The following is a 22599-nucleotide window of genomic DNA, read 5'->3' on the forward strand; positions in this document are numbered from 1 at the left end:
TAACCATTTTTAAGTGTACAGTTCAGTAGTGTTAATTACCTTCACTTTGTTATACAACAGATCCCCAGAACTTCTTCCTCTTGGAAATCTGAAACATTATATCCTTTAAACAACTTCCTATTTCTCCCTCTCTCTAGTCCCTGATAAATACCATTTTACTTTCTGTTTCTATGAATATTGCTACTGTAGGTACTTCATATAAATGGAATCATACAGCATTGGTCTTTTTGTTCTGGCTTATTTCACTTAGCATAATGTCCTTAAGATTTGTCCATATTGTAGCTTGTGACAGTGTCCTTTCTTTTTAAGGCTGAATAACATATCTTTGTGTATGTATGTGTATATAGATATTTTTAACCACATTTTGTTTATTCATTTATTCGTCAACAAACATTTGGGTTGTTTCCACCTCTTAGCTATCATGAACATGGGTATGCAAACATATTTTCAAGACCTTGCTTTCATTTCTTTGGGGTATGTACCCAGAGGAGGGATTGCTAGATGATATGGTAGTCCTGTTTTTATATTTTTGAAGAAACTCCATACTGTTTGTTATTACAGTTACATCATCTTACAGTCTCACTGAGTTCAAAAATGGGCTTTTGAAAATGTAAATCAGATCATACCACTTTCCTCTTGAAATTCTTTGTTGACTTCCCATTTTTCTCAGGATGGGGATCTAAATCCTTCTCAAGGCTATCAAGGTCCTATGTAATCTTATTCCAGGTTACCTCTTCTGCCTCATGTTTGCTTCACTCACCCCTCTTCAGAAAGCTGTGTCAATTCCTTGAAATTATCACACTCTTTTACAACTCAAATATTCTCATGGTTGTTCTTCCTTTCATTTGAAAGACAGCTTACTCAACTCTTCGCATGGGAAATATGCTCATTCCTCTGACTTCAGTTAATATGTCATTGTTTCAGAAAGCGTCCCTGACATTCTCTAGTGAATATGGTTCCTTCTTTGTGCTCTCTTGGAGCATCTTATTACCTTGACAATCTGTGATCAATTCCTTCCTTATTTAATTATATTTGTCACCTTCACTAGAAGGAAAGCTCCACAAGAGAAATAATATTGTTTGTGTTTCTCGTTCACTGTTGAATCCCTGCAGCTAGTGCACCTAATAAAACTAGTAGTCATTCTGTCCTCAAGTTTGAGCAAGTCCTATCCAAATTAGGGAAAGAGTAATGATTTTTAAGGTTAAAAATGGCCCCATTTGGGAAACTTCTCTGTGATTGTTAATTTTGCATATCCTGATAAAACTTAATGATTTACATACAAGGATGACTAGATACAAGGAAAAAGAAGAAAATAAAACACGCAGAGCTACAAGTGAAGTCATGAACTGAATGGACTAAGATATGCCCAAGCAGAGGCCAGAAGTTGCTTATGGATTTTAGAGAATTTGAATTGAATTCAGTTTAGAATTGAATTTTCTGTGATAAATAGGGAATGTGCACTAGCTGATTTTTATCAGCCTGGCCAAGTCTCTAGAAATGAAAGTCCAAGATTTACGACAGTACAGTCATTCAAATCATAACTTCATGGTTGATACTTTATCATTTATATTTCAAAATTTGAACTGAATATTTCTCCCAAGAACTAATTCTTCAAGGTTTCCTGAGAACTTAGATCCATATTGCCAATTTTAAGGAGAAATTATCAAGCTTATCTATATTGCAACACGTAAATGGCCCATGGTACTTTTTGATTTTAATCTAACACAACTGTTTAAGACTGTACCAACCTCTCAAGGAAAGAAATGTAAGAAACTGCCTTCAAGCATCTTAACATCTCAAGAGAGGAAGTTTACTTCTATCATCCCTTCTCCATGGGTTCTGGTCTGTTGTTCCTTTGAGAGTATTATTGCTGTCTCTTGGACCCATACTTTTCCATTCTTTAAGAGTAGCCTGTGATATCATATTATCCAAGAAACTGTTTCTTTATACTACCAAAGCTAGGTTAAATGACCTCCAGGGGAGCATGTGAATACTATGTTTTAATATAATATTGCATTGATTTTAAGATGTACTTTTTTACATTAGCATCTCTGAAATCAGCCTGTGTCTTAACTATGACATTTTAGATTGAAAACATTTGTCAGTCTTACCTACCAAAAACAGAGCTCACTGGGGCATTTTGGTCTCTCTAAATATTACCAGTGTCTATTACAGTACATCAGTGACTCATTTTAAGTGCTCAGTGAAAGGAGAGATGAAAAAAAAGATTACATACTTGGTGGAAAATTTTATTGTAAGGACAGTATACAGTGACAAAGTTCAACCACATTTTGGGGGGGAATAAGATTAGGAAAGACTGTGGAAAAGGTAACATATGAAAAGAACCTTAAAAGAGCAAGATATTTCTCACCTGTGATTTGGGAAGCACCCTTCAAGACAGAAGGAAGAGCGTGAGACAAGAAGGTGAGAAAAGACTGGAACGATGGGATGGCTCCAGTAAAGAGAAGCTGACCTAGTTTGAAAGCAATGTAAATGAGTGGAAAAGAATCAGTAAGAGATAGTACTTTAGCAAGACATCGAGAATGTTGTGAATTCCACATCAAAGTGACTGTGTTTTATTCTGGAGCAGTAAAAAACTACTGAAGGGTTTTAAAGGAGAGAATGATATGGCCAAACTTGTTAAGGAAGCTATATCTGGGGGTGCTTAGTTAAAAGAATTGGTTGATGCAGAGTATATAGATAAGGAAACCAGTTACTAGGTGGCTACTATTCACTTAACAAACATGTGTTAGGACCCACTGAATACCTGGCACAAGTGCTACAGCCATAAACAAGACTCAATCCTTGCATTCAAAGATTTTATAGTCTATAAAAAGCAAACAATCAAATAAACAGACAAAATGATGGAATAAAGTACATGTCCTATGGGTGCACAGGTAGCTATGAGTCCTGACCTCAGTCTAGGGGTAAGGCATAAGTGAATAAATTATGGAGGCTTCTGGAAAGAGTGTCATCTTAACTAAACTTGATGTTAAAGATGTTAAAGAGATGGCAAAAGACATCTGGAAGGTAACAAGTGCAAAATACTGGAGGTGATCTATCCCTCTTATTCTGAATTGCAAATAATTCAGAATGGTGAAATTCTAGATTTTGGGGAATGGGATGGGAAAAGATGAAGACATAGAGAAAGGAAGGTTGGTGTTTTGGGGTAGAAAGAGACAAGAAATATGGTTAGAAAGATAAATAGAAGGCAAGTGGAATATTCTAGGGAGAAAAATCAAGGGTGTGATGGGGTAATGGACAATGAAGATAAATATAAAACAGAACGAATGTTATCTACTGATTTAGAAGTCCATTAAACTTGTATTAGATTCATTCATCTAGTAATATGTACTAAACCTCTGGCCACAGTTGTAGTATTGCTACTTTCATCAGGGAGCTCTCAGTCTAATGTAAACCATCTTGGCCTTCACTCTGATATTAGTAGTCATGTTCTACCAACTTAGTTAGATGGACCCCACTCTGGAAGATATGAGAGGGGAAAGATGCTGAATGATCATCTTCATCTGTGTAATTTTGTATTTGGGTGACCAGGGAACGGGCAGTGTCATTAACTAGGTTATTTCTATTTATACTTCCTCCCAATTGTATTCTGTGGCCCAGCAAGGATAAAGGGAAGCTTCCAGACCTTAGTTTTTTAAACCAAAGGACCAACATATCTACCATACTCAGAAGAGATATCTGAGTCAGAGAGTAATAAATGCACAATATCTGAGAGACAATATAGTGCATGAATTAAAGTTGGGATTACAAGGATATTGAGATATAGATCTCATTCCATTTACTAGTCGTGTGAACAAGTTACTTATTTAATTTATTTCTCCCTATATTTTCTCTTTTGTTAAATGAAGGAAATAAAACAGTAACTACTCCATAAGTTTGTTATAAGGATTAAATAAATTAATGCTTGTAAAGCATTAATACATACGCATGTCCCATCATAGGTACTAATCTGAAAGATGGCACTGTGAGTTCCCAGCAGGGCAGCAGGACAAGAAAATTAGAAAACTTTCTGCGTTTTCTTGATTTGGAGCTTACATCTTAAGAGTGTAAGAAGCACAAAATAACATTCTACAATTGCACATTCAGTTGCATATTAAGCATCTAGATCAAGTATAACTATGCCTTTCCCAAAGTAATTTTATTACATACTGTTTTATTTGGAAAACATTTAAACCATCACAAGCAAGCATGGATTATAAAGCAACTTTATTTGAGGAAACATTAATATTTTTATTACAGTGTCTGATTGTGAAATAAACCTCTTTGATTGAAACCCACTTTTAACAGGGCTGAAGTGAAGACCACACTTTCTGCCTTATTTTTCAGCTATCCCATGTTCCAGTGCCATTGACACCAGCTCATTATGGGGAGCTCTAAAACAGAGGCGCTGGATAGATCAAGCCCATTTGTACCACCACCGGAGACAATTCACAGTGGTTGCCTCCCTGGCCCACTGAGTGTCTTTCCATGGAAAGACAGCTGTTCATGACTGCTTCTTGGTACAGGAAGCATGTTGAAGGAAAAGGGAGGTCAAGGAATTGTATTACCTAATGCAACTAGAATTTAATTTCTACAAGGTCATAAATTTTTGCTTTTTTTTTTTTTTTTACTACCATATTCCTGGCACTTAAAATTTGGTGATTAGCATATAATGTGCTAGATGAACATTCTGTTGGGTGAACGAATAATGCTGCTTCCTACTAGGAAGGAATTTTAGTATATATAGTGTCAGAGAGAAAGTATGTGCCAACAGGCCACCCAGGAAGTCCCAGGACCAGGAACAAAGTCTGCTGGAGATCATCCAGGAGATATTCTAGGTTCACATGGGTGAGTGATCTCCTCCTTGAAAGTGAAATATAATGGGAGGGCTAGGCAAGTGCCAATTCCACAGGCAGGTTCTGAAGTCCAAAGCTCACATGGCTAGGAAGAGTAGCTTGAATGAGCAGTGAAGGGAAATTCAGCTCCTGTGTCTGAGACTTTTTTTCTCTGCCTCCTGGACAGAAATGATCATTGTAGGCAGAAGAGACCAAGAGTGTGAGTGTTGGCCTAGCTAGAGGCATGAGTAGAAAGGGTAAGATGGCCTTACATACAGGAAAGACACTAGATCTAGAGAAGTGGCAACAAGGCCTTAGAAGCTCGTTCTTCCTACTTCATAAGGTTTGTGCTGTTCTGTAGGGATGCTACAATACTTGCAATAACATGGTGGAAGCCAGCTCCCTATAATGGTGATAAGGCTGAATTGAGCATGTACATGCACGTGCGTGTGTGTGTGTGTGTGTGTGTGTGTGTGTATCGACTCTTTTTATAATACTTAGAAAGATGACTTCATGACACTGGTAGAGAAATTGCTGGGTATGGTGGCTCATGCTTCTAATCCCAGCTCTTTGGGAGCTTGAGGCAAGTGGATCACTTGAGGCCAGGAGTTCGAGACCAGCCTAACCAACATGGTGAAACACTGTCTCTACTAAAAATGCGAAAAATTAGCCAGGTATGCTGGTGCAAACCTGTAATTTTAGCTACTTAGGAGGCTAAATGGGGAGGATCACTTGAACCCGGTGGAGGTTGCAGTGAGCCAAGATCGCACCACTGCACTCCAGCCTGAGTGAGAGTGAGACTCCATCTCAAAAACAGAAAAAAAAAAAAAAGATAAATAGGAAGGGTCTTATATTTCCTAAGCACCTACCAGGAGGCAGGTCCTTTGCCAAAGCATTTATGCATATTATCTCATCAATTTCCTATAGCAACCCTGTCATACATTATTAGTCCAATTTTACAAATGAGAAATCTGAATTTCAGAGAGCGTTTGTACTTCCCTAAAGTCGCATTGCTGTTTAGTGCAGGAACAGGATTTAAACCCAGGAACTGAGTCGTAGGGAATTTGCATCGCTTGAGGAAGCATTTTTGCTGAAATGAACATTTCCTCTTTTCTGGGCACCAGGTGCACTGAGCAAAACATGTTTCTAGCTTTTAGTAGTGAATGATTCTCACTCACAGATGCTGTACCAGTGGCACAGCTGGTGGATTGAGTCAGACAGGGACTGCCCACAAGATCATACAGTGCCCGATTGAATCCAGTGGCAGTTATCCCTGGAAAATTACTCAGACCACATTTGAAGTTTTGCTTCAAATGGATGAACTACTGGCGAGTTTGCTCTCAAATCATTGCTTTGATTTCTTGGTACCAAAGCAGTTTGACTTAAAGTCTGGTCCTCCCCAGCAAATTTATTCCCAGCTCCTCCCTCTTTCATTTGTCAGAAAGCCCTTCATTCGGAAACCCCTTTCCTTGCATCCTTCAGCCAGTTCTCAAGATTAACTCAACTGAAGATGGATAAACCCTTTCCAGGAAGAGAATTTTTTCTTACCACAAAACATACAATACACTGAACTTTTGCATTGCAACAAAGCAAATACTCGATCATGTCTTACATATTCTCTTTTGTCAATTATTTTTGCTCCTCAAAGAAATATATGAAGCTCCAAAAAAAATTAAATTGTCTCCCAGAAATAACCACTGTCAACATGTTAGTATATTCTTCCACCTCTTCCTTGCCTTGGATACACTTTAATGTCTTTTATTGGGCCTATTTGAGGTTGGTACACTTCAAGGTGGGTCAAGCTGCTGACCTGGGGTTTAGAAGGGCTCATTGTAAGAATACTTAGGATGGTCTCATTTGTGTGCTGTGCTTCCTTAGCTGCTCTAAGTCAGTGCTGGCAGAAGAGAGGACAGGGGAACTCAGTTCTTCTCTGCATGTTGCCATTTTTCTTTCTCTCAACTCTTTTGCTCCAGGAAGCCACCAGCTAACACTCTTTGTCAGGTACATCCTACCCAAAGCTGGAACAATTCTTCCTGCTAAAGGAAAACCTTCAAAGGAACCTGCTTCATTACCTGCGCTACACAACATAAACCAGTTTTTGATTTTATTGTTGACACTTTTACAGGGTACTGTTCAATAACCAATTCTCCTATAGAATCCCAACAGGTTACTTGAGTACACACTGCTTCTAGGATGTGCTAGCCATAGTGGAGTACACAGGAGTCTAAGGAGCTTACATTTCTACCAGGGGTAGTTCCGTTTAGTAACATTTATTGAGCACCTACTGGGTCCCAGGCAGAATATTTGCCACTAGTACAAAAACTAATTGTGAACTCTTCCCATTTCCATGAGAATGGCAGAGATGTACATGCTTTGAGAAAAAGAGGGATTCTCAGGGAATCAGACATGGGAGCACAGAAGAAGAATGCTTAGCCAAATTTGGGTGTCCAGGGAAAGCATTTGGGAAGATATCATGTATGAACTAAGTTTTGAAGGTTGAGCAGTATGTGAAAAACATTTGGGAAGGTTATGAGAGGTAGAGAAGACATCAAGAGCAAAGGGCAAGGACGAGATGTGTCTTTCTTATTCACTGTTGTATCTCTAGCTCTTAGTATCATGCCTGGCATATACTTGGTGCTCAGTAAATTCTTGTTGCATGAAAAAGTGCGAGGAGAAGGTTTTCAGGCATTTATGATGGCTACAGTGTACTTTGTGAGACCAGGAGGACTGTGAGATTTGATATACTGTCTATGTGTTAGAGAATAGTGAGAAAAGTTGAAGTTGGAAGCTTTGAAAAATTTGAAACAGTAAAAGGCAACATTTTTCCTTCAGTTTTTTCTATTCCCCTAATTTTTTATAATCAAATAATATATCTAATGTTCCAGTAAAACAATCATAACTGATACTAAGTGACCACTTACCAGGTCGCAGATACTCTCCTAAGTGCCTTCCATGCATCATCTCACTTGGCTTTCTAAAAATGCCGTGAGGTAGTTACTATTCCAATTTTACAGATAAGGGTATCACATCACAGAGTGTGTAATCAGTTGCATCACATGACCGTATGGTGATCAAACTAAGAATTGATGCAGGGAGTCTCTCCAGAATCTATGCTTTTAGGCACTATTCTGAAACCGACGTTTTAGAAAGCTATTCTGCTGAGATACATTGGTCATCTTGCTCCTTTTGGCCCTGGGACATCACAGAGGAAGTATCACTGAAGTCTGTCTTTCTACTGCCGTCATGTCTGAGTCAGAGTCTCTGAAAGAGACCAAATAACTGTGAAAGGTCTTCATTGAAGAGTTGAGCTTTGAAACAACCCATGAGAGTCTGGGGAGCCATTCTGAGCAATTGGGAACACTTGTGGAGGTAATGATACATCCAGACACCAAGTGCTCCTGGGCCTTTGGGTTGGTCACGTATGCCGCCGTGGAGGAGGCGGATGCAGCCCCAAATGCAAGGCTACACAAGGTGGAGGAAAGAGTTGTGGAGCCAAAGAGAGTTGTCTCAAGAGGAGATTCTCAAAGACTAGGTGCCCACTTAACTGTGAAACAGACATTTGTTGATGGCTGTATCAGTTCATTCTTGCACTGCTATCAAGAAATACCCAAGACAGGGTAATTTATAAGGAAAAGAGGTTTCATTGGCTCCTGGTTCTACAGGCTGTGCCAGAAGCATGATGCTGGCATCTTCTGGGCTTCTGGGGAGGCCTCAGGAAACTTTCTTTTTTTTTTCTTTTTTTTTAACAAGTACTCAGCATTTAATGAACCTCCCTCCATGTGGCTTCAAGCCACCAGGACACAGGCCCCCCTGACACCCTTAATCTTCTCCTCAGCTCTTCTGCTGAAGAATTTGGCCTTGACGATGACAGGCTGCTTTGGGAGCTTTCCCTTGCCCAGAACTTTATAGTAGCCCGATCACACCACATCAATGATGGGAGCAGCCCCAGTCTTGTTTTTAACAGCAGTCACCCGTGTCTGCTCACTGACCAAAGTCCACAATTTGTCAAGGTTGATAGTTGGGCAGAAGCTCTGGTTCCTCTTTAAGTGGTAATGCCTCATACCAACTTTCCCAAAGTAACCTGAGTGATATTTGTTGAAGTTGATCCTGTGGTGATGCATACCACCAGCATTACCCTGGCCTCCAGGGTGCTTCCAGTGCTTGCCTGCAGAAATACAAAGCGATGCAGCCGTGGCCGTGGCTCACGTGGTCCCGAAGTTTCCGGGTCTTCCTCAATCTGGATGGCATGTTGGTGGTCCAGATGAAAGACAGGAAACTTTCAGTCATGGCAGAAGACAAAGGGGAGCAGATTTGTCCTACATGGCCAGAACGGGAGGACGAGAGAGGGCGGGGGAGTTACTACAAACTATCAAACAATCAGGTCTCGCGAGAACTCTGTCATGAGACAGCACTAGGAAGATGATGCTAAACCATTAGAAACCACCCCCATGATCCGATCACTTTTCACCAGGTCCCACCTCCAGCACTGGGGACTATATTTCAGTATGAGATTTGGGTGGGAACACAGATCCAAACCACATGAGTGGCATTAAAGAAGACACTAAAGAACATCACCTATGAGCCAGGCACAGTGGCTCACTCCCACAATATCAGTACTTTGGGAGACCAAGGTGGTGAATCAGTTGAGGTCAGAAGTTCTAGACCAGCCTGCCCAACATGATGAAATGCTGTCTCTACTAAAATATTAAAATTAGCCAGGGTTGGTGGTGGGTGCCTTTAATCCCAGCTACTCAGGAGGCTGAGGTGGGAGAATCGCTTAAACCCAGGTGACAGAGGTTGCAGTAAACCAAGATCGCACCACTGCACTCCAGCCTGGACTACAGAGCAAGACTCCTTCTCAAAATAATAATAATTATTATTATTATAAAGAGAGAAAGAACATCACCTAAGAGATTACTTTGAAGAGTATGGGAAAATTGAAGTGACTGAAATCATGAATGATTGAGGCAGAGGCAAGCAAAGGAACTTTGCCTTTGTAAGCCTTGAGGACCATGTCTCTATGAATAAGATTGAAATACCATACTGTGAATGGCCACAGCTGTGAAGTTAGGAAACTTCAAAGAGTGTTCAGAAACTTCATCACTGTCAGAGCAACAGATGGCTAGTGCTTCATTCAGCCAAAGAAGCCAAAGTAGTTCTGGAAACTGGTGGTGGCTGTGGAGGTGGTTTTGGCATGAACTGTGATTGTGGAGGAAACTTCAGTGGTCGTGGTGGCTTTGGTGGCAGCTATGGTGCTGGTGGATATAGAGGCAGTGGGATGGCTATAATGGATTTGGAAATGATGGAAGCAGTTTTAGAGGTGATGGAAGCTACAATGATTTTCGCAGTTACAACAGTCTTCAAATTTTGGACCCTAGAGGGGAGAAAACTTTGGAGGCAGAAGCTCCAGCCCCTATGGTGATGAAGGCCAATCATTGGCCAATCCATGAAACCAGGGAGGCTCTGGTGGTTCCAGTAGCAGCAATAGCTATGGAAGTGGCAAAAAAATTTTAATTACTTCCAAGAAACAAAGCTTAGCAGGAGAGGAGAGCCAGAAAAGTGATAGGGAAGCTACAGGTTACAACAGATTTGTGAACTCAGCCAAGCACAGTGGTGGCAGCGCCTAGCTGCTACAAAGAAAACATGTTTTAGACAATACTCACGTGTATGGGCAAAAACCCCAAGGACTATATTTCTGAGTAATTTTACAATGGTTATTTTTGTTTCTATTCTGTGGAATATGAAGGGCATTGCACCAAAGGGTTTTTAGCCATGTGAAAATTTCATTCTTAGGGACCACTTTTTTGTTGTTATGACAAATCCACAAAGAACAAAGGTCTTGAGACTCCAAGCAAAGGATTAACATTCATCAAGCAGCCACTGTGTTCCAGGATACAGCATCTCATTAAATCTTCATGTTTCTATGAGATAGATACTGTAATTCCTGGTTTATAACTTCAGTCAACTGAAGCTCAGATGTATCCAGCAATCTGACAAATGTCTCCCAGATAGCAGGTAGTACAACCAAGATTTGAAATAATGTTTCTAATGCCAGAATCCATGCACTTTCTACTATATGATGCTGCCTGTTGGAATCAGAGGACTATGTTGGTTTGAAACCCAGCTTTGCTATTTATTTAGCACTTTGGAAAGTCTCTGATCCTCTGTTTTCTCATTTGGCAATCAGAATGATGATACCGTTTTAATCTCTCCAATTCTTGAGAGAATTATTTGAGACTGTTTCTGAAAGTGTTTTGTAAATTATAAAGAACATTTTGAATGTGTGGCATCTTACACAGTTTCATTTTGCAGTTCCATACTCATTATTTTCCCAGATCATTGGTCTGTGATTCCATTCTGACTTATACTCAGAGATCTTGAAGTCTGTTTAATTCTACAGTTACCTGTCCTGCATTAGCCTAGCCTTCCCTAGAAAATGGACCTAGCGCATTTCATGGGAGAAATTGCATTTCTATTGGGCTCCATTTCTAATATCTTCAGTTAACAGATGGAGGGTAGCACCGAACTAGAGTAAGTTCTCTCGTAGTTATTTAAATCATCAGTTCCTTAAAAAGGATCTTAAGATTCATTAAATATTCATGAAGCATCCTTCCTGGCAGCTCCTCCATAGTAGGTAATTACATAGAGTTTAAAATATCTGATGTTGCTTGGAAGCTCACAAACCTCTGTCAGCTGCAAGCAGACAGCTGATTTGTAATTTAATTAACATCCTGGCTTGTCCTTTCCTTTGTGGAAAAAAAGCAGGAAAGTATTTCCTTTCATTTGTGAGTTCTGTTTAAAAAAATTCAAATGGAGCACCTGGGAGAGCTTTTCATTTTTCACATCAGTGCTGTTACTTACATCCTGCTCCAAACTCTGGAAAAATTCCTCTTTCAAAGGTTCTTTGGGCAAGCCATATTGCTGATTGTGGGTCATTTTTTTGTTAAGGGTGACTTTACTTTGGGAAGATCTGTGTATAATCAGTGAGCTGTGACCCACTTTTATTAACTGTTTTTGTAATTATTTTGAAGGTAGATCTGGCTGCAGACTACTTATTTATTCAACAAACATTTATCAAGTACCTACTATGTGTCAGGCACAAGAGGTCAGATGTAAACTGAACAGGTGGGGCCCTTGACCCCATGGCGGGGTCGGGGTGGGGGGTGGTTAGTTCAATGGAGGAGACAAACAGTAAGCAAGTAATCACAGAAATAAATGTAAAATAAAATGTGCCAAGCTTTATGAAGAATAAGGACAGCATACTGAAAGCCTATGAAGCAGGGAGCAGTGTGCAGAAGCAGGGAGAAAACTTCCTAATCTGAAAAGTCAGGAGGTCACCTTGAGGAAGTGAAGGTGAAAATTATGTATAGTCTCTCTTGCCTTTCCTCCTCCTATTTTTCTCCTATCTAAAACTACCTACACCACCAGATTTGCAAACTATATGTAACCATTTTGAAAGAATGGATTGGAATAATAGAAAGAATGGACAGAAGAGATTGAACTCTGCTCCAGTAAAGACATTATTCAGCGAATTCGTTTCAAATTAAAGAAATGGATATAAATACTTATCACTGCACTGAACAATCCTTCATGTCTCTTATTTTCTTTTTTTTCCTCATGTCTTCCCTCAGGGAGGAAGGCAGTGAGTAGGAGTGAGGACCCAGTAGGTATATAAAGGTGATGAGACACAAGTCATAGATAGGCCAAGGCATCATGGGAAAAAGAAGAAGCTGGAAAAAACGATCTGCTGGCTACCTACTGCAGAAGTCTTACTAAAGAAAATCCCTGAAAGTAAATGTCAATGTGTTTGAACAAAACATTGTCCTCAGAATAAGAAGGTGGCTGGCGGGACCTAGATGGCAATACTCAATTATGGAACTTAAATTTCTACAGCCTTGAGATGAAATGAAAACCCTTTGTTTTCACGTGGTTCATTTTTGAGCTCATTTTCTTTGTCCCTTTGATTTTTCTCCGTTTTCTGAGATTCACTCACCTCTACATTAGTGATCCCTTTGAAATTCTGTTATTTATTTCCAACTTCATGCTTCTGGAGTATGTGCTTTCTTTCAGCCAAAGCACATTGTATAAAAGTAAGAGGCTTTCCTCCAGGAGCAACACTCAGTCAGTCAACCCAGGCCTGTTGGACACACACTATGTAGCATTCTAGCCTGACCACTCTGCAGGATACAAAGATGCAAGTCAAGGTTCTTACACTCAAAGAACTTGGATTAGAGAGGGAGAGATAAGATTTGATACAGAGAATACTGTTTGTCAGTATAGTTAACAGAGGCAGTGAAACTGACAAGTTTTTAATGTCAGGCTTTGTGTTAGGGACTGTAATTATTACTTAATTCTATACCTGCTTTATAATGCTGCTATAAGCCTTAAGTGGGATAGTTTCTGTGACATGCTTAGCAAAGTGTTCATGGATAGTATTCACTATTAGGTATGATAATATACTGACTATTCATATGCACACAAACATGTTCTGGCTCTCTTCAGCTTTTGATTTGTTCTCTCTGTCTCTCATCAGTACAGTGCTAACTCCTGCTACAAGGGGGAAGTAGAGCACTTTTTATTCAGCAACAGAGATAAACTCAGATTTTCACTTATGAGGCCTTGAAATACTTCCAATTTCTGGATCAGTTATGCACTGTGCCAGCAAAGTGCTATCTTTCATATTGCACCAGAGAACCTGTAGTGACGGATCAGGCACACGTAGGATTCTGTGTTTAAATTCTGGGAAACTCAGGATGGTTTGTTCTGACTCACACAGGCATCAGCAGAATATACTTAGCAGAACCTGGTCAGACTTGCTTAGCCTTTTTCTGTCTGTGTTGGCAGGAGTGTGGGAGAAAAGGAGTATGAGTATGATTGCATGCAATCTCAGCTGGGAGGGCTTCCTGATCAGGTGTTACTGCTCAGATGGTTACAGTTTAATTCAGTTACAGTGACATGTACTGGTCTCTTTCTGTGTGTCAGTTGTCAGATAAGCATTGGAGATTCAGAGATGCACATGACTCTACCTCTGCTCTTGAGGCATTTTTAGGCTAGCAGGGGAGACAGGCACATGGACAGGTCATTACAACATGAAGTTCTTATTCATTGGCAAAAACCTGTGCAGAACACTATGGGAGCATAAAGGAGATATAGATGTCCAACCTTTGAAGTCAGAGAATGCTTCTGAGGAGGTAACACTAAATCTGATAATCCGGGACCTAAAAAAGTTTGCATGATGGTGGACTCTGGGGTTGAGGGCAGTGTTAAGCTTCAGAAGGGGGACGAAGATAGAATTCCGGAAGTCAGAGGCAAAATGAACTAAGATAGGGAGACATAAGTAGTATACAAGGCATTCCTGTCTTGACCACTTCTCCTGCCTCTACTCCCCGTAGAGCTGAAAGAGGAAGTCTAATCTATTTACAACATTTCTTTTACTCAAGTCCCCTTCAACAGACCAGGCTAGGAGAGAAAAAGAAGAAAGCATAGATTGTGAAACAGAGGCCTTCTGCCAATGGCCTTCATTTTGTAGGTCATACAGAAACCCTCAAAGGTGCCCAGAATGGCCTTAGTACCTACCAGACAAGCCCTTGAATGAAAATTGACTCAGAATTGCCCAGAATGTTAGGGTTGATTCTTACGTCAGTGTGTTAGAATATTTCCTAAAAATTTTATTTCCTAAAGATAAAGTTGACCTCTAAAAACCTGTGTGAGTCCTAACTAACTTAGAAGACTATTTAAGTGCCCTTTCTCTAGAGTGAAACTAATATGTATCTGAAACCTGGTTTGCCACTTACCGGGTGTGTAAGCTTGGAAAAAAATACCTAATTATCTGAGTCTAAGATGAATAGAATAACACCTATCTCTCATATGGTGATGATGCATATAAAGCATTTAATATGGCTCCAGGCACATTAACTGTAGCTGATATTATTATTGGTTGTAATATTGCATTAGTGTTAGGATTAGCATTTTTATTAACATTAGCATTAGTATTGGTGTTATTATTAATCCGAGTATTATAAATCATTACTTTTGTTCAGCCAAAGGAAATAAGGGTCTGAATACAAGCAGAGAGAGTCTGCTGTGCCATATCAGGGCGATTCCTTCGGAAACTTGAGTTTGAGTTAAAGATAGTACTTTCTCATCAGTTCTTATCGTTTCTTGTTTAGTCATAGGCTGCAGACTCGAAGAAAAAAAACAGGAGGGAATGTCTGCTTGGCACTGGGCAGAGTATTATTTAGGTCCAGGGTCTCGTGGATGACTCCTTATTGTCTGCAGTGGACACCAATCTGCCTTCCAGCATCCTCCTGCCATACTGAACGTCACATCCCAAGGCCTATCCAAGTCTTACACCAGCTCACTAGAAGCAGACCTAAGGTGGGATTTTGTGTGTGCATGATTTACGGAGGGCAGTTCCAAGAAAAACAACAACAACAACATAGGGATTAAGGGAAGTACGAAGGAAGTCTGCAGAAATGTAGGTCCAGGTGCAGTCTAAATTTAAGCTAATCTCACTGGATACTTTGGAGTGTAATTCACACCACAGGATTTATATCACCATGAGGTATGAGAGTTGGGGTTCAAGTATGACTCCTGTGTATATCCAAGAGAGGAGGCTTCAATCACACAAGGGCAGTCTTCCTGAGAAGTATGCAGATGTGAGCCTTCCATGGGTAAAAGATATTTTCATGGATTTGGATGGGTACACAATAGCATCTGCTACAATCCACTTTAAGACCTCACTGTTACTTCAAACATCATGTCCTATCATGTGTCTCCTCTACACATGTTGTGCCTTTGCTTGGAATATCTTTTACCTCTTTAAACTAATCCAGATTCTGTTTCAAACTGGGAAGCTGCACGCAGACAACCACAGATGCTTACCCATTTCTGCTCCAGCAGAAGTAAGTTTATCGTGAGTTATAGTAGCTTATCTGTGTACAATTATAACTCAATAATTTATGGTCTTGAGGACAAGAGATGTTCCTTTCAGTTCATACTCTCAGCATATGCTGAAATGAATGATGAGAAAGATATCTAGTACTTAATAATCTGATGTCCTTTTAGATTGTGTCAAGCAAATGATGTGATTGTCCTTTTTACTTGAACCTGGGCTCATAGCATTTTATAATGAAAAAGATTGCATCTGATAGCCAGAATAGTATTGTGGCTTAAGCAACTGATTCCTGTTTCATTCATTTGTGTAATAGTCATTCATAACTGTATTCAACAAACACTTATTAAGCATATGTAACGTGTACTTGGCTAAAGACTGGAGATGTGAGGATAAATAATACCAGTGTGGTCCCAGTTCTTACAATATTTTGTGGTTGAATGGAAAAACACAGAAAATATGCATCGATATAGCATGGTAAGAGTTGTAATTGAAGACTACAGGGAGTTATGAGAACATGCACAAGAAGAAGAAGTTCTGGAGATCTGTTGCAGAACAAAGTAAATATAATGAACACTACTGAACTGTACACTTAAAATGATCAAAATTTTATGCGTATTTTAATACAGATTTTAAAAGAAGATTAAAAATGAGAAGTAATAATTTGTATTTATTTCATAATTATTGGAGTGGGAATGGCGAGAAACAAAGTAATTCAGGACTGGGTGCAGTGACTCACACCTGTAATCCTAGCACTTTGGGATTGCTGAGGTGGACAGATCACCTGAGGTCAGGAGTTCAAGACCAGCCTGACCAAGATGGTGAAACTCTGGCTCTGCTAAAAATACAAAAATTAGCCAGGCATGGTGGCACATGCCTATAGTCCCAGCTACTCAGTAGGCTGAGGCAGGAGAATTGTGTGAGCCTGGGAGGTGGAGGTTACAGTAAGCGGAGATCGCACCATTGACCTCCAGCCTGGATCACAAGAACAAGAGTTCATCTCACACACACAAAAAAAGAAAAAGTAATTCAGAAGTAATGGGGGTTCAGCTCATTTAGTGAGGTTGAGAGGCCAGCTTATGATAGGGTAAGAAAGCTTGTACTCTGTCCTGTAAGCAGTGTGAACCATTGGAAGCTTTCAAGAGGGACTTTATTAGAGTGTGATTCAGAAAGTCCCCTGTCAGTGTAGAGAATGTATGGGAAGGGAGAAGCTAGCTGGTTCAGACTCTGTTGCTATGGCCCAGCTCAGAGCTTATGGGATTCTGAACATGGACAGTGTTGGTAGAGGGTGTGGGAAGAATAAGGACAGAGTGGATGTATTATTTAGGATATAAATCAGGAAGACTCAGTAACTTATTAAATTGGCAGGTGGCAGCAGGCAAAAGACAGGATGGAGTCTGATTGACTCCTTCTTTTCTGGCTCAGATGGCAACATAGATGGTAGTGCCTTTATGAGAGAATTGAAAATGGGGAGCAGATGTGTGAGTCAATGGGTTGAAAGCCAGAGAAACTAAAATTGACGTATGTATGACATTATTCCAGTCACAATGAGAATAACTGAACAAGAGTGAATGTGAAATTTGATCCATGTTTCTGAGGCAGATTACATCCCAAATTATTCATAGGGTTAGATAAACAAAAGCATGGTATTTACAGTTCACAGAAATGTTCTAACCTCATTGTGTTGTGTATTCTCAGTGACTTTTTTCTACTAAGCTGCCTATTCAGTTTTCAGACTTGGACTTCTTCTCCTTGTTGGGGTAGAGGAGAGACTGATGATGATTGAAAGAGGATTCAGATTGCAATGATCTGGATAGGGTCTTGGCTCTGATGCCCATCAGTTAAGGTGACTTGACAGGTACATTTTCCTCTTGGAGTGTTAGTTTTCTCATAAGTAAAATGGCCAAGAATGATTGTAGTGGAAGAAGTATGTGAGAGTCCTTTGGAAACTGAAATTATGACATTGTTATTTTCGTTGAGACTAATCTTACTTGGGTCATTGCAGAAAGCCCACCCCACCCCAGAAAGTGTAAGTACTGATAATCCCTTTCTGAGGAAGAGTGAACAGATTGAATGACCAACCCTAGAGTGGTTCTTGTGACTTTTACATATGGGTCAATCTAAGAGCTGATGTCCAAGAAATTTTATACACACACACACACACACACACACACACACACACAAACACACACACGCACAAACACACGACAAAATAACCATTGATGACAACAGTAATGAGGCACTGGGAAGAGGTGAGACATCACAATTAAGCCTGGGATGGTGTTATAACAATATTTAGATCCCTGCTCCCCATATGCCTGTGCTATGCACAAGGAATACAGGCAAAGTAAAGCAAACTAACACTTCATTATCTGAACTGGGGGTCATATGTAGAGGATTCCCTTTCATCTTTCCCAGGTAGGACAACAGCCTTGAACAATGGAACTCTAAAGGGACAGACCCAAGGGTACAGGGGTGTGAACTAGAAAGAGACAAAGAAACAGGAATGAAAAACCAGGCTAAGGCTGACAATGGAGACAGACCCTAAGACTACAGCTGAGTTCCCTCAGACCATTCCTTATCCTGAACCTTTTTTTCTCTCTGCCAACTTCTTTGTATCTGCTTGTAAGACTCAGAAAATGATCTTTACTGTTACAGTCATGTATAAGCAACATGGTTAAGAAAAGAGGAAAAGGGAACAAGAGAGAAAGAAGTATTTACCTCTATCCCCTCGGGGAGCCATCAGAATATAGGCGGATGCCTTGCCTTGGTTTTTAAAGCTCTTGAAAAGCTAGCTCTTCTAAAAATTGAGATATTTTGTCCTAGAATCTGGCTAACCCAGATCAATACTCCTTCTTCTTGGGGGTGAAGTAAGAAAGATAATATTGTCTTCTCTTTGAGTCTAATACAAACAATGCGTGTGGCAAAATTTTTCCTCATTGCCAAAGGAACTTAAATCATTCACACATTCTGAAATAAAATTAAGTTTTCTGAATGGGCTATATCAGAATTCTGTTTTCTTCTTGCTCAGCACTTTTTTTTCCTTCTTCATTCATGACCTAGGATTTTTAACACATACTTAGCTACTCTGGTCGGGAGGATTACCTCCTCACTTACTGGAGTAAAGTAAATGTTCTGTCTCATTTGTTATCACCTTTCTGTAGCTCATGAACAAAGAGTACATTGTCAGACAGAAACAAGTCCTGGGCATTGGTCAATATTGGTTTTTAATTCAGTTTTGCTTGCATTTGGCCTGGTCTGTGGTGACTGCCGGAGGAGTCTTCAGCAAAGCCCATTTGGTGAAGTCAACAGTAGGTGCACGCTGTGTCCTATTGATGTTAGAATATGAAGTTCAGTCTATATCCTTTACAAACACTGATATATATGTATTTTTCCTTTCTTTTCTTTTCTCCTAGAAGTATCGATATCAAGATGAGGATGCTCCACATGATCATTCCTTACCTCGACTAACTCATGAAGTAAGAGGCCCAGAACTCGTGCATGTATCAGAAAAGAACCTCTCTCAAATAGAAAATGTGCATGGATACGTCTTGCAGTCTCACATTTCTCCTCTGAAGGTCAGTTATGTTGCTCTTCCAATTTTATAGCTGGTGACAGTGGTTGGTCTTCATTGCTAACGGAGATATTTGCTGGCCCGATTAAGTGAGGCTCTTTGAAAATATGATAGAGGACACTGGTTGCCAAAGGGTCTTTCTGTGCTTTGGAGGCTCACCTTGTATATTTGGGACATATTTTTATTGCAGCTGTTTGAATATCTGGAAAAATCCTTTTAGTTGTTGAGAACAGACTAAAGCGCCAAGAGTGAAAAACTGAAAGGGAAAATAAGCTAACCATGTATTTTTAAACGCCAAGTACATCAAGGTTTTGCTCAAATGCTCTGTGTTCATCAGTATTCCTGGTCCAACAAAGGTGGCAAATATAATGTGATTACATCTAACGACTGCCTTACTGTGTGAACTGTGAAGGACAGTGTGCGAGTTGTCTAATCAATGCCTCTATTTTATCCTAGAGAAAATTGTTTACTATATTTCTTTCAATTTGGTGTCACACTTTTCCCAACACTTTTTTAAATTCTACTTTTTAAAATTCAATTTTAAACAATTGCTTGATAAATTATATATTAACAAGAAAGGGTGATTAAATGAGAAAAATACTTTTTTTGTGCCCCTTGGTTGTAAATTACTCTGCTTTTTTGGGGGCTGAACTGGTACTACTAGATTTTGTGTTTTGGATAATAAGCTTATAAAGGTTGATTAAAGTTTAAAAAGAAAAATAAAAATACAGCTGAAATAGAAGATAATTGAAATGGAAAAAAGAAAAACACCTACCAACTAACTCCTTAGTAATTATTAGTAAAGAAAAATTTCTTTTATCACCTAGAACATTCATTTTATCAGCACTTCTATATAGCTACGCTACAATAAAAAATATAGACAGAAAACTGTCTCCAATGCTCTCTGGATCTTATTATACCTGCCAAAACATCTAAGAGAGGTTGAATTATGCTTAACCTTATGTTTCAAATTTTGGCACATTTCAAATATTCTGGTATGCTAAACATGTACTGTCAAATAAATTAGCTATAGCTACTACCAATACATAAAAATATTAGACCAATTGTTAAATTCCAGTAAATATTATTTAATAAGTAAATATATGTACATATTAATATTATACTTCTGGGATTCATTGTGCAAATCTCCAGAGTTTCTTTGCAAGTAGTCGGATGACTGGTGAATATGAGTGTGTTTAGCCTGGAGAAGAAAAGATTAAGAATTGGGGGACATAGGAGTTAACCCTTTCACCTTAAGAGCTGTCATCTGAAAAACATTAAATTGATGACATGCAGAAGGTAGAAGCAGACCCTCTATGCATAACTGACGGAAACGTATATATTGGAGATCACTTTAACACCACAGCTCCTAACATTTATAGCTAGTCAAAAAAAATTATAGACTACTTCATGAGACAGAAGTTCCCTGTCCCTAGAAATCTTTCAGCTATGGATGATGACTTGTCAGAAATTTTGTAGAAAAGACACCTATTGCAGGAGGGTAGACAAAATTGTCTCTAAGGTCTCTTTAACTCTAGGAATCAGAATTCTGTGTTCAGTGTAGAATCATTCTGATTCCTAGAGTTAGACAGTACTCTTCAACATTTTCAAGCAATTGCTGATCCCTACTCTGTCTACCAACCACTGTAAATTCAGAAAGGGCAGGGCTGAGAGACTGAACGACATTCAGAGTACTTAAATTTCGGTTTTATTCTTTCAAACTGTTGAATAACTCCCTATAAGAACCTCTATAGGTCAGGCGCAGTGGCCCGCACCTGTAATCTCAGCATTTTGGGTAGCCGAGGTGGGAGGACTGCTGATCCCAGGAGTTCAAGACCAGCCAGGGCAACAAGGCAAGACCTGTCTCTGCAAAAAATTTAAAACAGTAGCCAAGTGAGGTGGTATGCAAATATAGTTTGCAGGTATGTAGGAGTCTGAGATGAGAGGATCCTTTGAGCCCAGGAAGTTGAGGCTGGAGTGGGCCATGATCACGCCACTGCACTATAGCCTGGGTGACAAAGTGAGACCCTGTCTATGGTGCAAATCCCAACATATATACATACAAAATTCCTCGCCTTTCTGCCTTCCCAGCTTTTCCTCCTTCATCAACTCTAGAGCATACCTCTCGAAGGTCTTTAGGCTAACTAAGTAGGATAATCAAGGCTACCATTTTAAATCTTTCTGCTAGAATTGATAATATGGTGATTATTAGTACTATGTTTAAAATCAATTGATAATGATACATGAAATATTTGAAAATGGTGCCTCTCTTTTGCCACTTGAGTAGGATTATGCTTGAAAGTAGTGAAATTCCTTGTGTTACTTCTGGTTCTCAAAAATGGAATAGGGAGAGTACAAATTTTATAATTAGTGCTATTGTAATTATGAGGGATGCTAGCCTGCTTACAGAAAAAAAAAAATGAACAGAACAGTGAAAGCACCATGGGAGCTTCATTTTTTATATTAAGTCTTCGGCATATACATGATAATATAATTATCTGAACATCTGCAGTTTTGGTGATTGTGCCATCATTTATTATGCTACTCTCTGTCTCATTTGGAAAATGTATATCAGAGTTGAGGGGAAACTGTGCTTTTTCTGAAGCTCGGATCTCATATAAACAAAGGAATTTTTTCTATTTTTCCTTTATCCTTTGCCTTCCAAGAATCTCAGAATTAATTGTATTCAATTTCAGTGGGTTTATCTTAGCCTAGATTTTCTGTTATATTTATGTCACTTCTAACTAATGTTCTAGCCTTTTATTGAGGGCCCCTCATGTCAGTTTTAAAAGCAGCCACCTATGAATAGCAAGCCCCTGGGATGAAACACCAAGGTCCTAATAGATTTTTCTCCTTTTTGTAACCACCAGTTTTGTGGTATGGCTCCAAGGTATTGTGAAGAGGAGGGAAGGGGAACCTCATCCAGGATTTCTACACTCAGGCTGTGAGGTAGCTATTTTGGGACCAGGATTTTTTCATCATGACCTTCTAGAGGTGTTGTTTATACTAAACAAGATGTGTTTGAGTTTTTGTTTATTTATTTATTTTCAAACTTGTATTTTAGGTACAGGGGTGCACGTGCAGGTTTCTTATGCAGGTAAACTGCATGTCACAGAGGCTTGATGTACAGATTATTTCATCATGTGGTATCCAATAGGTAGTTTCTCAGTCCTCACCCTCCCCCCACCCAACCATTTTCAAGTAGGTCTCAGTATCTGTAATTCCCATTTTTGTGTCCATATGTACTCAAAATGTTTAGGTCCCACTTGTAAGTTAGAATATGTGGTATTTGG

At 39.5% G+C, this 22599-nt stretch overlaps 1 protein-coding gene and 1 pseudogene across 19 annotated transcripts in view; one reads left to right on the top strand and one right to left on the bottom strand.

Moving 5' to 3' along the window:
- Window positions 1–22599, top strand: part of DLG2 (discs large MAGUK scaffold protein 2) — a 2183817-nt gene that overhangs the window by 1078244 nt on the left and 1082974 nt on the right. For 14 of the 18 annotated variants that reach the window (XM_032295960.1, XM_032295961.1, XM_032295962.1 and 11 more), the window contains one exon: window positions 19149–19310. In XM_032295960.1, coding sequence (XP_032151851.1) covers window positions 19149–19310 — 162 coding nt within the window. The remainder of the gene's footprint in view (window positions 1–19148; window positions 19311–22599) is intronic. The other 4 variants (XM_032295958.1, XM_032295973.1, XM_032295974.1 and 1 more) reach the window with 1 other exon arrangement.
- Window positions 8574–9140, bottom strand: LOC116563322 (annotated as a pseudogene). Its single transcript, XR_004274334.1, has one exon. The product of XR_004274334.1 is annotated as a 60S ribosomal protein L27a pseudogene (transcript).

The sequence above is a fragment of the Sapajus apella genome, unplaced genomic scaffold (genome assembly GCF_009761245.1).
Source record: "Sapajus apella isolate SASKATOON/1434 unplaced genomic scaffold, GSC_monkey_1.0 scaffold34, whole genome shotgun sequence".
Lineage (NCBI taxonomy): Eukaryota > Metazoa > Chordata > Mammalia > Primates > Cebidae > Sapajus > Sapajus apella.